The following is a 19,436-nucleotide window of genomic DNA, read 5'->3' on the forward strand; positions in this document are numbered from 1 at the left end:
AGTTTGCATACAGCATGTGACACATAGAAAGGAGCTTCACAGAGTAATGAACGTATCGGTTTCAGTTTATTTTCGGGGACCATTGATGAAAGCTCAAATAATAGTGTCAGATTTTTATCTGTATTAGAACCCATGAAGACACGATTACAGACAGTTAATGCCCTGCCACCACCCCAGGACAGAGTAAGGAGGAAACACTGACAGCTGGCCCTGTACCTATTACATGAAGTGACTGAGTACATGTATCAGACAGCAGCTTCCTGGTACACATATTCACACAGTTTGAGGGACTAATTATCAAGAAGTCCCAGTGCATTAAAATGCAGTTCGAAGATTGTAGGCTAGTGAATTTTTCATATCTTCTGAAACATTCAAAATGAGAATTCCCTAATCTTCAACTTTGAGGTTAGCAGACTGGGATCACTTACAAAAAAGAAAAGGGGTGGGTATGCCGTTTGTTACATCCAATGTATCCTATCCTGTATTCCATCTTATGACTTCTCAAAATACCCATACATGGTGCAATGGGATTGGGTAGAATTGTCAAAATCCTCCATTTGTACCCTAGCATCACTCTCCATTTCAATAACTTCCAGTATATAAACTACCTGCCGTGAATGCCAGTGTACTATAGACTGACTGCTAATGCATATCTTCCTTGCCTGACCTTGTTAGAGCTACCATATAGGTGTATAAAAAGGACAATAAAAATGGCAAATAGTAGGGGACAACCACTATGTCCAAGAAATAGGGTAACTTTAGAAAAGGACACAATGTTAGTTCTTTGTAGCTCTGACTAGACCTTTTAATCCTTTTTGTGTTTTAATTCAGAGTACTTTATTTATAAGGAAGAAAGGTGAATGCAAAACCCTAGCAAAGTTGTACCATAATAAGGTCACGTGTACACAATATTTTATGGTTTCTTCTACAAGACAAAACATTTCAGTCATAAGAAGTGGCAAATTAGTAAAGCCTCCTGCAACATTTAATACGTACATTGCAACATAGTGGTGGAATTGGAAATTTAGAAGTGGCAGTAAAGAATATGTAAGTGAATGTAATTTGATAGACTTACGAACCAGTAGAAGTGGCAGTTTGGCATTCCACCATATACCAGCGCACTTTGACCACTGCTGCTACTTTTAAGCTTCCGTCTGTATTCTTCAACTATACAGGAGCATCATCATGCACATAACACAAAGTTGTTCTCGATTTTATGAGCTAGGCCTGCGAAGGAGAGCAACGTGGCTGGAATAGGGATAGTGAGCAGTAAGCCTGGACCCCCTTCCTGGGAACAACCACCCATGGCAATCTATGAGACAATCCAGCATCCAGGGAGTGCATTTATAGTCTGCCAAAGGTCAGTCTGGATCCTGGATATGCCATAGGTGCTCAGATGGCACCGAAAGAGCATTGGGCATTTATATACACCATGATATAATACATATTGTATTTTGAGTAATTGTTTTCTTATTTATATCAATATAAAAAGGTCACTTAATAGGTTTTTGTGCCACTCCATGTGGCCAGTATAGCCTATAAGCTACTTGACGTGAAGTCTACAGATGTCTGGATTTGTATAGGAGGGATGTAACGGAATTGAAACAGCAACTAGATTATACGATTTTCATCTAGTTACCATTATCACATCCAGATTATAAAGGATCTAATAACATAACAAGCATGTTGAAATTGGTTGGCAAATTAGACATTTTATAGTACATGACTCCAGGTGTTTAGGCCAACACAAGCAGATGTTTTCCAAATACTAAAAATATAAAGATTACATTAAAGCATCATCATCACCTAGGAAACTTTTTTCTCCTAAAATAGAAGCTAGGAGGAGAATTTTTTCCCGGGCACTCTGTTCTGTAACATTGAACCATAAAATGAAGATCACATTGTATCAGAGGTGGAGCAAAAGAAACTCTCAAGTCCAGTGCCTGGGAGCCATCCTAGATTCCTCTCACTCATTCACGCCCCATAGTCAGTACCTTTCCAAAACTTGCCACTTTATGCTCGGGAACACCTTCTTGACCTAGCCCTCTCACTCCTTCAAAGCAACAAAACCTTTCATTCACTCCCTCATAACCTCTCCCCTAGACTACTGTAAATTGATACACACAGTGCGACTCTAATGTTGCCTCGTCAGTCAATCTTCAATGGAGCGGTCCATCTTTCTTACACTGCTCTACGTTTACTGACCCTCTCTGACAGAATCACTTTCTCCTATAAAAATATTTAGCCAATACATTTAAAAACTCGTTTTTTTACCCTCCTGCCCCTTTACTACCACATCACCTTTTCGCACTCCAGAATTCTACCTGTGCCGCTCTTGACCTGTGGACCGCATTCTCACACCCTAGATTAGCCACCAATCTCTAAGCCTTCAAACATACCCTCAAAACGTATTTCTTCATTCAAGCCTATGAGCTCTTCTCCTTCCAATTCCTCTGCCTATAACTGCCAGCTACACCGAGTGTCACCCTGTTTGCATCTCCCCCTTCCCTTTAGTATGTAAACTCTCACAAGCAAAGCCCTCTTTCTCATGCCATCTTGGGCACAAGGCTAAGTCTGCTACTCATCACTGATGCTCAGTCTTGTAAATAGCTGGATCTGTAATTCTATGTTCTTTGTTTACACTATGTAATTCCATTGACTGGTTGTGTAATTTTGTATTGTGCAATTATGTATTATTCATAGGTCTTTGTGCATTGTGTAATACTGTTAAAAGTGTGCTCTGTTCACACCTTATGTAAGGGAAGAAGGAAGACTTGAAATTTGCATATAGTTTGTATGCATGCAAATGTAAGATGTGCAACTGTAAACACAGACACAAGTAGTGCTTGTGTCATTAGAACAAATGTAACACTTTACTATATACACACACACTACTTGGTGCAAAGTATGTTGACAACCGAATATCACATTCATATGTGCTTATTGGACATCTCATTTGAAACCATAGGAATATAACTGCCTCCACTATTATGGGAAGACTTTCTAGATTTTAGAACATGGCTCCAGAGTGTCTCATCCATTCAGCTGCAAAAGCATTAGTGATGTTGGTCAATAGTGTTCAAAATCATCCTAAAGTTGTTGAGGTGAGGGCTCTGTGCAGCATAGTCAATTTCTTACACACCCGGGAAACCATTTTTTGATGGCAATTGCTTTTGACCATGGGGGCACTGTCATGCTGAAATGGAAACAGTATGTGCCCCAATAAAGAACAGACTATTTTTATGTGCTATACACTACAGCATTCTGCAGTCCCGTTTTGTGACCATGTGTGGCTGTACTTCTTTGCAGCTGAGCAGTTATTGCTCCTAGACGTTTCCACTTCACAACAACAGCACTTACAGTTGAGCCAGACATCTTTCTCTGAGCAAAAATTTTATAAACAGACTTGTTGGAAAGGGGGTATCCTATAACAGTGCCACAATGAAAGTCACTAAGCTCTTCAGTATGACCCACTCTACTGCTAATGTTTGACTATAGAGATTGCATGGCTTTTATGCACCTATGAGCAATGGGTGAAGCTGAAACAGCCAAATACAATAATTAGGAGTGACCACATACTTTAAGTCATAGTATATAGACACAAGTATTTGGCCAGATCTGTTAATTATTGAATTGTGGTGTTTCCATCAGACCCCTTGCCAGAGGTGTATAAAAATCAAGCACCAAGCCATGCAGTCTCCATTTGCAAATATTTGTGATACAGAATGGGTCGTTTTGAAAAGCTCAGTGACTTCAAGCGTGGTACTGTGATAGGATGCCACCTTTGCAATAAGATTGTTCGTGAAATTTCATCCCTACTGATTATTGCACGGTCAACTGTAAGCGATATTAGAAAGTGGAAGCGTTTAGGAATAACAGCAACTCAGCCACAAAGTGAAAGACCAAGTGGATGTTCAATCAAGTTGTGGTTCCAAAGCACAAAAAGCTTAATTTTGAAAATAAAAGGGAGTATGAAAGTACCACCATTGTAGTGCGCAGGCGCGGCTAGTACCAGCATTAAACATTCTATCCAGAATGCTCTCCTGTCAACAGCAGTGCCTGATATTTTATACAGAATACTATAAGAGGAGTAACAGGACACAATGAAGTGACAGTTTACAGAACCCTTGATTGTAAAGCTAGGTACACACTACAGAAGATTACTTCAGATGCTATGTCCTGATGAGCATGCCAATTAATGCATACACACCTACACAATTTATCATCAGATCTGTTATTGTCATATCTCAAAATCAACTGCTCAAACAATTCTGACTCCGTACACATTCTACAGACCCTGATGAAGCGTGAGCAAAACGCGCCTTGATAATAAACTTTCATCTCTTCTAATGAATAATAAATAGATAATATTCAGAACGAACACAAACCATGAGGTAGTTAGCAGAAATAATGAGCAGGTGAGATGCTGAATCTCAAAAGAGCAAGACCATTCATTCATTGTTTACCAACAGCTGTGCAGAACACTAACTTTAGTTTATGTGAATATTAAAAAGACAATTTTTTTTTTTTAAACACATTGAATGACTAAGCAGTATCTACAATAAATCTAAACCCTAAGACAGACAGAGTCTGTCAATAGTAGCAACACTAAAATCAGTGCCGGACAATGATTTCCTGCAGCACCAACGAACGATAGTTTGACAACGCTGCATTTTGAAGGAGCAAATTTATCCTTCATTCACACCATACTACGAGTAATCAAGTAGATATGGTGTAGTAATCTGCTTTCGATACTTAAAATAGTATTATCTTTAATTTATAAGGCGCCACAAAGGGTCTACAGCGCCGTACAGGACATATACAGAGAACAGTGACCCATGACAACATGATACAGAAAGAACATAAAATGTAGAACAAAAAATGCAAAAGAACACAAGTAACATGGTAATGCAAATCAAATTATATCTGGGACAATGTGTGAAAGTGATGGTAGAAATCAGCGAGAAGTAGGCCGAAGCTTAAGAAAACAGGGCTAGGGATGCAGGCCAAGAGGTACGCAGGGTGATGGAATAGTAGAAGGAGCACACAAGGAAAGAGGGTCCTGCTCCTGAGAGCTTACATCCTAAAGGAAATGGGGACACACAAATAGGGTGGTACTAACTGGGAGAGAGAGACGGGACAAGGGAGTTAGGAGGACGACTGAGACTTGAAAAAAAAGAAATGAGTCTTAAGGGCACGCTTGAAACCTTTGAGAGTAAATGCTAACCTGATATTATAGAATGAGTTTAAACTAACACTGAAAGATGATTTTTGGCAGCATTAATGTGAACACTATGTGCTTCCCCCCTAGAGAGTGATACTACCAATGATTCCCTGCAGCACTGATCAGGAAACGCTGAATTTTGTAGAAGCACGATTCTCATTCAACTATAATACAAGTTTAATTTCAATCTGAAAAAGAGATATTACATAGTAATTTGCTGTAAGTATTCAAATCAATGATTGATATTATAGGAGTATACATTAAAAGTGAAAGATGATCTTAAGCAGTATCAAGGTGAACATGATATGCCGTCTCCCTAGGAAGCGTGGTCACCAAAAATTTCTTTGGGGTGTACAAGTGGCAAAGGTCTCATTATATACATGGGAGGCAGCAGACTTCCACAGAGATCGAATCAGTGAAACAGACTACCCATGTGGGGAATGAATAGCTTGGGAATGCGACAATGTGAACAGTGATGGTCTATGAAAGATCTGTGCATATAGTAGAGTAATTATCTTGAATGAACAGTAATAGGAGGAATTTAGAAATCAATCCTATTAAATGATACACAATAGGATAAGTGTAATTTGCATACACAAAAATGTCATTTTTGCTATGGTTTGTAACATACCAATTTTAAGTTGCACTATTTTCTTTTCTTCACTACTTTTCTAAACATTAATATTTGTAAGATTTATGAACTTGTAAAAAAAAATAAAGTATTGAATTCCTTTATTAATTAGTAGTGAAACTCTATGCACCCTTTATGAGAGAATTTTTTTCCTTTGTCTTTGCATATTCTGCATCTTCTCAAACAATCATGAATCCAAACACACTCTACAGATATCTGCAAACCTAATTTCAATAAGGGGATGAACCTCAGTGCACACAACCCCACACATCGCCATTCGTTGCTTTGTGTATAGTGTACGTTCAGTTAAACACCTTCACAGCTGTATACAAAGTAGAAATTTTTATTATATAATGTGTCAAAAACAAAAATCTTGTCCTTGTTGCCATGGCAACACTACAAACAATTGTAGAGGAAGGAGAAGAAAGAATTACAGTTGTTGGACAAAGGACTGGTTGCTGCAAACAGAGTTCTTTTCACATATGCTGCTGCCACAGTAGATACGGGACAACAATCCTGATGACTTCAGGAATTTCCTGCAGATGATTGATCCTACATTCCAGGAGCTGCTTCAATTTGTCACCCCACTCATACAAAAAGGAGGACAGCAATTTAAGGAGACGCATATCTGCAGAGCAATTGCTACACTCTGATTTTTGCACACTTGAAGGACACTGGCTAATGACCAGTACAGCACTGCTGATCATACCAGAGATCTTGAGGCCATCATACAAGTGCTACAGGGAGTATACATGAAGGCTGGTGAAAGAAATACTCCCATTTTAATTTTTTTTTTTTATTAAAATAGAAATTGAACGTAACATATATAAAATCAAAATAAACCAAAACACAAACAATCCGTTAAAAAAAAATAATCTAAAAATAAGTTCATAATGATGATCTATATTGTCTAATGAAAGACTTGCACTGTTTTGCAGCATACTAGCACTTCTGCTTGGTGTTGAAGTCCTAAAGGCAGGAGAGGTACTGGACCGTTTTCCATGAGGTGATTGTGACAGGATGGACCGCCTATGCCATCCTGTCTATTGTTGCTGGGAACCGGCTGGGCTTACTTTGCCACCGTTCCCTTTCGTTATCCCAAATGCGCCCTGTTGCCGCAGTAGGAGGGGCTTACAAATGCTGCCACCACTGGGCTCCTTTATGGCACCCAGAACCACGTTCCTTCTGAGTAACCGTCGCTGCTAGTGTACTCCCGTGCTGGTACCCCGGACCCCTTACTATTGGTCAGGATGCTGCGGATTGATCCCTCTGTCCTATCACACTGGCAAAAACTGCTGGGTAGCAGGCAGAGCGGTGGTACTGGAAAAGCTGGGACCAACCTCAGAAACAGTATGAGTTTAGCTATGTGTACATTTTAAAAAGAGTGAGATGGTCTGGAACAGACGCCTTCCATGACAAACTGAGAAACAATGCAGTGAATTTGCCAACATGTACACAAACTAAATCAGGTCTTAATTTTTATATCTGTGGCTAATGAAGCATTACTACTGCAAGCCAATATTTTAAAACCTTAGACCCAAAAAGATTATATTAACCTAACAACAACTTTGGATGCTGTATAGCTTTGATTATATAGATCTTTATTGTGAGCAGTTCATATTTGTATAGCTTGATATGCATCAAACATTGAATGCTGTATTCTTGAGAACTATGAAAGAGTTTATAAAAATATTTTCTCTGTTGGAAAATAAAAGTATTTGGAAAGAAAAATCCATTTTATTTTGTGGCGTTTCTTAATAAGCCTGAAATAAAGACCTACAGTTGACATCTGCTTTGTTACAGACGCAGGGCCTATACAGGTTTACCTGAACCTATGGACAAGTCCATGTGTTTTATACTGCGCATACTAGGTTATATAAATATATACAATATATGAGTCTGTAGCACAGAAACATCAAAAAAAATACAATAAACCCTGCTATTACCCCCACAGGGCAAGAAAACAGCAGGTAGATAACAGAATAAAGAAATGGACACTGCACATAAATGGAACTTTATTGGGAACGTGGATTTGTACATGGGTTTACAATTCATGTTGTATAAACTTGAATAAAGGAACAAAGATGACATACAGCGCATGTAAAGAACATTTATTATTGATTTGCTATGAAAATATCACTGTATTGCTATGTGCTTATGTTGGACGATTAAAAAACACAGCACATAGACAACTTCATACATTTAAAAATGCACACCCACAAAGGCATCGCTGTTGGCAGAACTATCTGCACAATTATTGGATAGATGGTCATGAGTACATATGCATTCCCGAACATGCGTTCCATCGTGGATTGTGATTTTTAAGGTAATTTTATAAAACCAAAAGATAAAATTTGCTGTTATGATAAAACATGATCGTGGGAGCATATGCATGAATGCGCTCTCATTTATCGTGTGATCGGCACGATAATTGAGTGAAATTACTGTAGTGTGAACCCATCTTAAGGACACTACAACAATTTTGGAACTGCAGAGATTGAACACTAACAAAAAACAGTTGCATGATATACACTCACTCATTTATATATTTATGTTGCTCACAGACTAAGGGGTAGAGGGGCACATTTATCATTCATCGGCAAAAATAAGAAATAGTTATCAATCCTTATCGCATGGATAAGGATTGAACTATTTCTCAAATTTATTAAAAACTGATCACAGAAACACTTTTAAAAAAAAAAAAAAAAATCACACTTACCCCCCCCCCCCCCCCCCCCTCTTCGGGACGTGCTGTCTCAGGATCTCCTCCAGGTGTTCTTCGCTCATCTTCATTCTTTAATTGCGCATGTGCAGTTCGAAGAACTGCACATGCGCACAAAGATCCCTGCTCTGTTGCAGAGACAGAGTGGTGAGTGACAAGGAGGGATCCCTCCACACATGCGATGTCCAGCTCTGCTCCTCGGAGCAGAGCTGACAGCACTGAAATCTGACAATTATGATGATAATGTACTCCAGCTGAAGCTGGCGTACATTATCAAGACAAGTTTCCGGGAAAAAAAAAAATTCTGAACTTGTTAGATTACAGCTGGGAGCAGTCACCATACTGTTGAATGGTGAATGGTCCCAAAAACGAAGAGGAGTGCAAAGCAGCAGATATCCACTGCGATGCACCTTTCATAAATATCCGGAGGACACTGGGACCTTAATTTCACGGTAAGTGCACTACCGTGCTTTCTTAAATATGCCCCAGAGTTACTAAACTGCAGGTTTGAAAAAGTGGAGATGTTGCCTATAGCAGCCAGATTTTAGTTTTCATTTATTTAGTACATTCTACAAAATAACAGTTAGAACCTGATTGGTTGCTATACATCTCCACTTTTTCAAAGCCACAGTTAATATACCACTAAGATTCAACTGACTAAACATCTTAGTGTGCGGCCCTAACCTTCGCAATCAAAATGCAATAGGAATTAGTTTTAATGCAGCAGGATTGGAAAAAAATAGTTTGGAAGAGAACCCCAATGCCACATGTTAAATAAAACCTTAAAGAGTAGGATAATAAGGGCACCCAATTTCCATTGCTTTCAGACAGAGTTGGATCTAAAAACTTTATACAACCACCTAGATTTCAATGTGCATGACGTTGAAATATTACAATGCAACAACATATTGTAGTGTTATAAACCAACATGTGTGGATGAGAGATGACCCAAGACAACCATATGTGGATAGTCAGAACATTCCATTCATAAGCGAAGAAAAATGAAAAAGTCAAAGGGCAACTATATTGCTCAAGCAATAGGCCACTTGTTTCTTGATGAACTACAAGGTCAAATTGCTAAAAATGACTAATATATGTACCTCAACAATATATTGATGTGACTACACATCATCATTTATTCATATAGTGCCACTACACATGAATGCATGCATATTTGGAATGCCCTAATAAAATAATTTTACAATAGCAACTTTATTAAACAGAAAGATGAGCATAAGTACAGAAAACAGCACTGCCACCTGTACAATAAATTATTTATGAGCAGACTAAATTAGGGATAGTACAGAAAAAGTGTAGGGATAACAGCGCTGCTCTAAAGATATGTAAAGCTGCCAGAGTGGGTCTGTGTGGGACGAATTCCAAACTCCCCAATATAGATCAATGTAAACATAATATTGACCCACGGCGCCGTGGGTCAATATTATGTTTACATTAAATTAGGGATAGGTATGCCCTAAATGACAAGCTTTTATCGACAATCCCAGTTAAAAACTGAATCACCAGTCAAAGGTTATATATTTCAGATGGAGAAGGTATTAAATTGTATGTTTGTGCAGATTTATCAGTATACATATTACATACACATACAGAAGAGAACTGGCACTTTGCATACAGATGGATCAGCTGAGAAGTGTAAAACATTGTCACATTGAAACTATAACCACACCAGTCATGAGATACAAAGTATTATGGTTAATTTAATTGCCAGTATCTACATAACATAATAACATTCTCTTGTAGCATAATTACAATGCAAAGTCCCCACTGTGAACATTATTAATGTCCAGTTTCAATCAAGAGGAAATAGTGATATTCTATTCCCGCTAAGCATACAGTTTAGTAGGTTTTATAACCAAGCACAGACTGCCACTCACCTAACTTCATCAGACAAGCTAGAAGAATCCACAGAGCGATCTCAAAAGGTTCACGGACGTGATGATAGTCCAGATCCAGCACCGGGAACACTTTGCGTTTGTGATGGCTCTTACCCCCAGTAGCATGGCCTGGATCCGCGGTGACGGCAGTAGAATCCAGACCATTTGTGGTGAAATCATGCCTACTGCCCTCTGGATCCAAGTTATCGGCTGAACTGGCAACCGGGAAAAGACCAGGCCCCAAGGCTAGGATGAGGAACACATACATTGCCCATTTGCATCCAGGGAACTCCAGGAAGACCCTCATTTTAATTACAGAAAGAGGTGCAACGCCTTCCTATAATTAGCACAGCATAAGTTACCCTCATATACTGCACATAAACATTGACAGACCAAGCTTATACACACACTGTACCCTGCACATACTGTACTAGGAGCTGTGTCCCGTGAGCAGACAACTGTGTAATGTGTACAAATTGACTGTATGTTTGATAAACATACTTAATTCTAGGAGAGCAAATAGACTGCTCAGAAATGAAATAGGAAGGTGAGCGAAAAATGTTTCACATGCCGGGGTATTTGACACCCACGGATAAACAGTCCAGCCCTTTGCTCTCTATATTATATCAGGTGATCTAGAGTTCACTACACACATCTGTCAAGGGGAAGCAGTTGCTTGTATGCGTGTATATATGCTACGTGTGTGGGCACCCATACAAGTGTACGGGTAGATAGAGAGAGCGGGTCTATTGCAAGGCGTTCCCCGGATGCATGTTTCCTATACTGGTCCCTCTTCCCCGAGCGCAGCCTTCTCCCCCAGAGCTCTCAACCACTCTCCCAACCTCGTACTGGCGGCTTCCACTTTATTTCTACTGGAAACGAGAGGAAGCCCGAGAATAGACGGCACCTCGAGTGGGCGCGTACAGGAAAGGAACGCTATTGAGCGACATCTGCTGGAGTGGAGGTTTTCAAACTGTAAAATATTAGAAAATAGTGGTGTTACATGTGTCAGAAATGTCTCCACAGCAAATCTAGGGTCAGCTTGTGAAAGGGGGAAGAGCTCTATTGCAGGTGAAAATTAGTGTTTTTGCCGTCGATAAGGCTTGTTATTGCTATTCCCTATACATTGCCACCTGCGATAACCCCATAAGCAGTAATGGATTATTAATAATAAAAAATAATAATTAGAAGGAATAGTAAAAAAAGAATAAATAAAAATATGTAATGTAAATGTAAAATATTCTGTATTCAAATAATAAATCAAATAATAAATCATGGTTTTCATTCATTATCTTCTGTTACCGAAAAATAAAAATGAAATAAGCTTAAGCATGCTTTGTATAGGGAAGTGTTTAGTCAGTGAGACCCTGCAAATCTAACCACTGGCAGGTCTACCGCCAGTGATGGCACTGCTATTGCTGGTTGTGATCCCTTGATGTATTCCTGCGGAAGCTGAGTAAGACCGAGTAATAGTTTCCTTCATAATTGTCAACATTAAAATATTTTCTATCTCCAAATCATACTTATTGCAGCAATTGGGGAATTAGTAGTACATGGGCCTATTATTTTTATTATAGTTTATTTAGAATATTATACAGTGCCACTATTCAATGTGAGATAATACTCTGTTTCTGCTTTCCACAGTCATATTCCAAATGTCATAAGTTTTGGTTGAATTTATTAACTGATGTTAAGTATTATCTCACTGCAAAAAAATAGGCAGGTATGCTAAGTAGTCTCTCTCTCTCTCTCTCTCTCTCTCTCTCTATACTGTATATACATATATATACATATATATAAACACTCATGTATATACATATATATATATACACACACACATATATGTATAATATATATATATATATATATATATATATACATATATATATATATATACATATATACATACATATATATCCATATATATATTAGGGATGTGCACCGGCCACTTTTGGTGTCTCGTGTTTTGTGTTTTGGATTCGGATTTGCTTGAGGTTTTGGGTTTGGATTTGTTTCGCAAAACACCTGACGAAAGGTTTTGGTTCGGATTTAAGGTTTTGGATTCGGAATTATTTTGAAAAAAACATAAAAAGTGTTAAAATCAAGTTTTTTTGGTTTATTTTCACTCCTACGCTATTATTAACCTAAATAACATTCATTAGCAATCATTTCCACTAATTCCCAGTCTATTCTGAACACCTCACACCTCACAATATTGTTTTTAGTCCAAAACGTTTCACCGAGGTAGCTTTCTGGACTGCATAGTGCAGTGGTCCCGGTACACAATTTGGTACCGGGGCCACAATATATCACCCTCAACTGGTCTCAATTCCACCAAAAAAGTATCTGGACTGCGTAGTGGAGTGGTCCCCACAATATAATAAAAAAAACCTCAACTGGTCTGAATTCCACCAAACAAGTATCTGGACTGCGTAGTGGAGTGGTCCCCACAATATAATAAAAAAACCCTCAACTGGTCTGAATTTTACCAAAAAAGTATCTGGACTGCGTAGTGGAGTGGTCCCCACAATATAATAAAAAAAAAACTCAACTGGTCTGAATTTTAAATAAAAAGTATCTGGACTGCGTAGTGGAGTGGTCCCCACAATATAATAAAAAAAAAACTCAACTGGTCTGAATTCCACCAAAAAAGTATCTGGACTGCGTAGTGGAATGGTCCCCACAATATAATAAAAACCCCTCAACTGGTCTGAATTCCACCAAACAGGTATCTGGACTGCGTAGTGGAGTGGCCCCGGTACCCAATTTGATACCGGGGCCACAATATAATAAAAAAAACCTCAACTGGTCTGAATTTTACCAAAAAAGTATCTGGACTGCGTAGTGGAGTGGTGCCCACAATATAATAAAAAAACCCTCAACTGGTCTGAATTCCAACAAACAAGTATCTGGACTGCGTAGTGGAGTGGTCCCCACAATATAATAAAAAAACCCTCAACTGGTCTGAATTCCACCAAACAAGTATCTGGACTGCATAGTGGAGTGGCCCCGCTACCCAATTTGATACCGGGGCCACAATATAATAAAAAAAAAAACTCAACTGGTCTGAATTTTACCAAAAAAGTATCTGGACTGCGTAGTGGAGTGGTCCCCACAATATAATAAAAAAAACCTCAACTGGTCTGAATTCCAGGGAACAGATGGCGGACACCGGATGGACGTATAAAACCAACATAGCAGTCAAGGGCGCAGTTCCTCTTTTTTGTGACTGCACAAACAATTAACGTAGTAATAGAAATGACAGGTTTTTTTTGTTTTAAATATAGAAAGAAAGAAGGTAGTACTAGAAATGGCAGTTATTTCGCTTCTTTTAAATAGAGAAAGAAAGAAGGTAGTAATATAAATGACAGGTTTTTTTTTGTTTTACATATAGAAAGAAAGAAGGTAGTACTAGAAATGGCAGTTATTTAGTTTCTTTTAAATAGAGAAAGAAAGAAGGTAGTAATAGAAATGGCAGTTATTCGAATCCCCAGGAGAGTCTAAGTGGGGTGAGCAACTGAGAGATTATTTCCCTCAGTTTCTCTAACAGGTTGTCAGTGTTGTGCCTCTTCTTAAAACCTGTGATACATAACTACACACACTCGGCAAAGCTTTTACAAATTATCTGCGGCACAGGAGAGTACCACTGGACTGTACTTTAATAGTAGTACCTATTATTTTTGGGTACAGCAACAGTGAATGATCGTAGTTAGACTTTTAAATAGCAGTACAAGCTAGATTTTTTAAAATTTTGTAATATTTTTTTTTTTTTAATTAATTTTTTATAATTTTCTTTATAAAAATATTTTTTTTTTTTTTTAACTTTTGGATAACTAGGAAATAACAATGCCCTTAGCAGAACAGACCACAGGACACAGGAAATACAGAAAGAAAGAAGGTAGCAATACAAATGGCAGTTCCTCTTTTTTGGAACTGCACAAACAGTGATGAAAATGAAGGTGGAGCTGGTGGCATGTCACGGTCCTCTTCAGAGGACAATCTCCTGACCAGCAGGTCTTTGCACCGCTGTAGACTTGTGTCCGCCGGAAACAGAGACACAACATACGCTTTAAACCGAGGATCGAGAAGGTTGGGCAGAATGTATTCCTCTGACTTTAAAAGACTGACCACCCTCGGATCCTGGCAAAGCGTACGAAGGGCTTCATCCACAAGAGCTACATGCTTGGTGGAATCGCAATGGTGTACCAGCTCCTCCCTCACTTTCTCCAGCTGCTTCTGCAAAAGCCTGATCAGGGGAATCACCTGACTCAAGCTGGCAGTGTCGGAACTGACTTCTCGTGTGGCAAGTTCAAACGGCTGGAGAACCTTGCACAACACGGAAATCATTCTCCAGTGCGCTTGACTCAGGCGCATCCCCACTCCTTTTCCTATGTCGTAGGTGGCTGTGTAGGCTTTAATGGGCTTTTGCTGCTCCTCCATCCTCTGCAGCATATAGAGGGTGGAGTTCCAGCGCATCACAACCTCTTGTTTGAGGTGATGGCAGGGCAGGTTCAGCCTTTATTGATGTTGCTCGAGTCTGCGGTAGGCACTGGCAGAATGCCGAAAGTGTCCAGCAATTTTGCGGGCCACCGCAAGCATCTCCTGCATACCCCTGTCACTCTTCAGGTAATGCTGCACCACCAAATTAACGGTGTGGGCAAAACATGGCATGTGCTGGAAATTGCCCATATGTAATGCCCGCACAATGTTACTGGCGTTGTCTGACACCACAAATCCCCAGGAGAGTCTAAGTGGGGTAAGCCACTGCGAGATTATTTCCCTCAGTTTCTCTAAGAGGTTGTCAGCGTTGTGCCTCTTATTAAAGCCTGTAATACACAACGTTGCCTGCCTTGGCACGAGCAGCCGTTGTGGAGATGCTGCTACTGATGCAGCTGCTGCAGAAGGCGATGCATCTACCCAGTGGGCTGTCACAGTCCTATAGTCCTTCGTTTGCCCTGAACCACTTGTCCACATGTCCGTGGTTAAGTGGACAGTGGGTACAACTGCATTTTTAAGAGCACTGAGGACACTTGTTCGTACTTCTCTGTATATCTTTGGTATCGCCTGCCTAGTGAAGTGGAATCTCGACGGGATTTGGTACCGGGGACACAATACCTCCATCAACCGTCTAAATCCCACTCCACTGATGGCGGACACCGGACGCACGTCTAACACCAACATAGCAGTTACATCCACAGTTATCCGCTTTGCAATAGGGTGACTACTGTCGTACTTTGTGCTCATGGCAAACGACTGTTGGACGGTCAACTGTTTGGTGAAAGACGTAGCGTTCTTGCGACTTCCCCTCTGGGAAGATGATCGACTACCAGCAGCAACAGCAGCAGTGGCAGTAGTAGGCGTACCGCTGCAGGATTCCTCGGATGAATCCTGGATTGAAGAGGACTCAGTCTGGCTGGTGACATGGCCTGCAGGACTAAATCTGATGGAGATCGTGGAGGAAGTTGATGAGGAGGGTGTTGGTGGTATGTATCCAACAGGAGCAAGGGATTTAGGTGTCCCTGGACTGCTGACGGTCTTAGCCACAGGTCCTGAACTAAACACTGAATTATGAAGGTTCTTCAGGTGACGTATATGTGAGGATGTCCCTAGGTGGCCAAGATCTTTACCCCTGCTTATTTGAGCTTTACATAAGCTACATATGGCTATACATTTGTTGTCCGGATTCGGATAAAAATAACTCCAGACAGAAGAGGTGGATTTTTTGGTCTTCTGACCAGGCATGACGATGGGCTTTTTCATCCCATGGACAACAACTGTTTCTACCCCTGGTGGCTCATTTATGATAACCACATCAGCATCCTCCTCATCAAGTTCCTCCTCAATGCCAGCTACATCAATATCCTCCTCCCGGTGTACAACATTCACACCTTCATTAGCCAAATCTGTAACTGGACTGTGGGTGATCCTTCCAGCATATGCAGAGGGCGTGCTGGAAATGGTTGAAGGATCCACCTCTTCCCGTACAGTGATGGGAAGGTCAGGCTTCGCAACCACAAAAACCCTTGGACTCGCTGGACTTGGACTAGTTGTTGATGACAGCTTAAGTCTCTTAAATTTGTTAGAGGGGGGGAGGAGAAGTGCTTAGATCCATGGGTGAAGCTGAACCACTAGTCATGAACACGGGCCAGGGCCTAAGCCGTTCCTTGCCACTCCGTGTCGTAAATGTCATATTGGCAAGTTTACGTGTCTCCTCAGATGATTTTAATTTTCTTTTTTTGCAAATTTTTGGGAACTTTGGGTTTTTGGATTTTACATACCCTATACTATGAGATTGGGCATCGCCCTTGGCAGCCGACGTTGATGGCATTTCAGTGTCTATGTCAATGTCTTGAAATAGACGTGGCATCAGCTTCAGCATTAGGAGGAAGTGGGTCTTGATCTTTCCCTACTTTATCCTCCAAATTTTTGTACTCCATTATATGCAGCACAAGAGAGCGTACCCCTAAACCACACACACTTTGGGACTACAGAAACAATGACCGTAGTAATAGAACTGGCAGTTCCTATTTTTTGGGAACTACAGAAACAATGAACGTAGTAATAGAATTGGCAGTTCCTATTTTTTGGAACTACAGAAAGAATGAATGTAGTAATAGAACTGGCAGTTCCTATTTTTTGGAACTACACAAACAATGACCGTAGTAATAGAACTGGCAGTTCCTATTTTTTGGGAACTACAGAAACAATGAACGTAGTAATAGAATTGGCAGTTCCTATTTTTTTGGAACTACAGAAAGAATGAATGTAGTAATAGAACTGGCAGTTCCTATTTTTTGGAACTACACAAACAATGACCGTAGTAATAGAACTGGCAGTTCCTATTTTTTGGAACTACACAAACAATGACCGTAGTAATAGAACTGGCAGTTCCTATTTTTTGGAACTACACAAACAATGACCGTAGTAATAGAACTGGCAGTTCCTATTTTTTGGAACTACAGAAATAATGAATGTAGTAATAGAACTGGCAGTTCCTATTTTTTGGAACTACACAAACAATGAATGTAGTAATAGAAATGGCAGTTCCTCTTTTTTGGAACTACAGAAATAATGAACAGTATATAAATAAATAAATAGTAAATATTATTTTTTGGTACAGCAGCAACAGTGAACGTACTTTTACTTTTAAATAGCAGTACCTATTATTTTTTGGTACAGCAGCAACAGTGAACATAGTTTTACTTTTAAATAGCAGTACCTATTATTTTTTGGTATAGCAGCAACAGTGAACATAGTTTGACTTTTAAATAGCAGTACCTATTATTTTTTGGTACAGCAGCAACAGTGAATGTAGTTTGACTTTAAAATAGCAGTACCTAGTATTTTTTAACTAATTTTTTTAGCTTTTTTTTCAATTATTTTTTTATAATTTTTTTATAATTTTTTTTAATTATTTTTGTATAAGTTTTTTATAATTTTTTTTAATTTTTTTTATAACTTTTGGATAATTTATAAATGACAATGCCCTTAGCAGAACAGAGCACAGGACACAGGCAGCACCACTGGACTCAGCAGGACAGAGCACAGGACACAGCACCACTGGATTCAGCAGGACAGAGCACAGGACAAAAGCACCACTGCACTCAGCAGGACAGAGCACTGGAAAAAATAACCACTGGACTGATCAGCAGGACAGAGCACAGGACCAAGTAACCAAGTAACCACTGGATATTAAGCAGGACAGAGTGACAGAGGACACAGGACGGAGCACCACTAAACCTATAACCTCCCTCTTCAATGATCTGAGCCCGACTGCAGATGCCGGGCGCGAGCGGGGAATTTATGCAATCAGAGTCTCGACGTCAGATCCTCAGTTAAATTTTTTTTGGGCGCCGGAAATACCCGAAGGATCCGCACTGTTTGGGTGGGCTCAGATTAGAGAAATCCGAGCCCGCTCATCCTTACTACATAGGGGGATATGTGTTCCAAAGGGGGGAAGGGAGGGAAGTAGGCAAGGGAGGTAAGTAAAAATATGGGCATATTAACCGAAATAACACAAATTTATGTGTTAGAGTATTTGCTGGGGGGAAAAGGGTCCAGCCAAATAGGTACCTTAGGAGCGGGCGGCCACGCGGAGGACACCCCCACCCATGCAAACACCACCCACCAACCCGAATCATCCCAACGTCATTATAAATTTAGAAGTAAACATATCAGAAACAGTACAATAAAAAAACATGACAAACTGTAAACAGCTAACAGAACAACAAACTTTCAGCTCCCATCAGCTGTTTGTAGCACCTTGTATAGACATCTGTAGACAATATATATAAAGAAAAATGTCACATCAAAACTGGTGATATTTAGGCCAATTAGGAGATTCAAGATTGCAATTATGTCTACCTAAACCCAAATTGCAGCGAGGCTCTTTTCGAAGAGCTGCTGATAGGGTCCATGGAAAGATCTGGTTATAACAAAATAAAGATTGTTAGTTACCACTCAAGTCTCATTCTGACCAGTCTTTTTGCAATCTGGCTCTAGAAGTGGTAGATGACTCTTGTACCAGGATGTCCCACGATCTCAACAGGGTGATGCCATCCTCCACCGAAAGAATCACATGCGTAATGTTGAGGCGACAGATTTTACTTGGAACTCCAGCGGTACTGTATGTCTTGATCACGAAGAGCTTTTGTTACTGTAACAATGATGTAACGTTTAGGTAATACAATATGGAGTACTTGCCTTACTCTAGATCAGCGCTGGCTGGCCGGTGGTGCGTAGTCTAACGAACCCCCTAGTGTTCACCAAGAACCGCCGCAAGGCGGGATGGGCTTCGCTGCGGAGGATCGCAGGTTGTGGTCCACTGGTCTGCCTCTAGAGGTAAGGATGTGGGAGGTAGCTCACAATCACAACGAAGCCAGGAGATGAATATGAACCACTCCATGGTCAGTATAGCAGAATCAGAATACAGGAATGCAGGGATATGCAGAGTCAGGATAGCCG

The 19,436-nt window shown here is 40.0% G+C and overlaps 1 protein-coding gene across 1 annotated transcript in view; it reads right to left on the minus strand.

Moving 5' to 3' along the window:
* The window catches only part of SLC9A1 (solute carrier family 9 member A1), a 31,132-nt gene extending 19,782 nt beyond the window's left edge, over positions 1 to 11,350 (minus strand). The window contains exon 1 of the mRNA XM_075195794.1: positions 10,473 to 11,350. Coding sequence (XP_075051895.1) covers positions 10,473 to 10,779 — 307 coding nt within the window. The 5' untranslated portion in view covers positions 10,780 to 11,350. The remainder of the gene's footprint in view (positions 1 to 10,472) is intronic.
* Between the last annotated feature and the right edge of the window lie 8,086 nt (positions 11,351 to 19,436).

The sequence above is a fragment of the Mixophyes fleayi genome, chromosome 2, assembly GCF_038048845.1.
Source record: "Mixophyes fleayi isolate aMixFle1 chromosome 2, aMixFle1.hap1, whole genome shotgun sequence".
Classification (NCBI taxonomy): Eukaryota; Metazoa; Chordata; class Amphibia; order Anura; family Limnodynastidae; genus Mixophyes; species Mixophyes fleayi.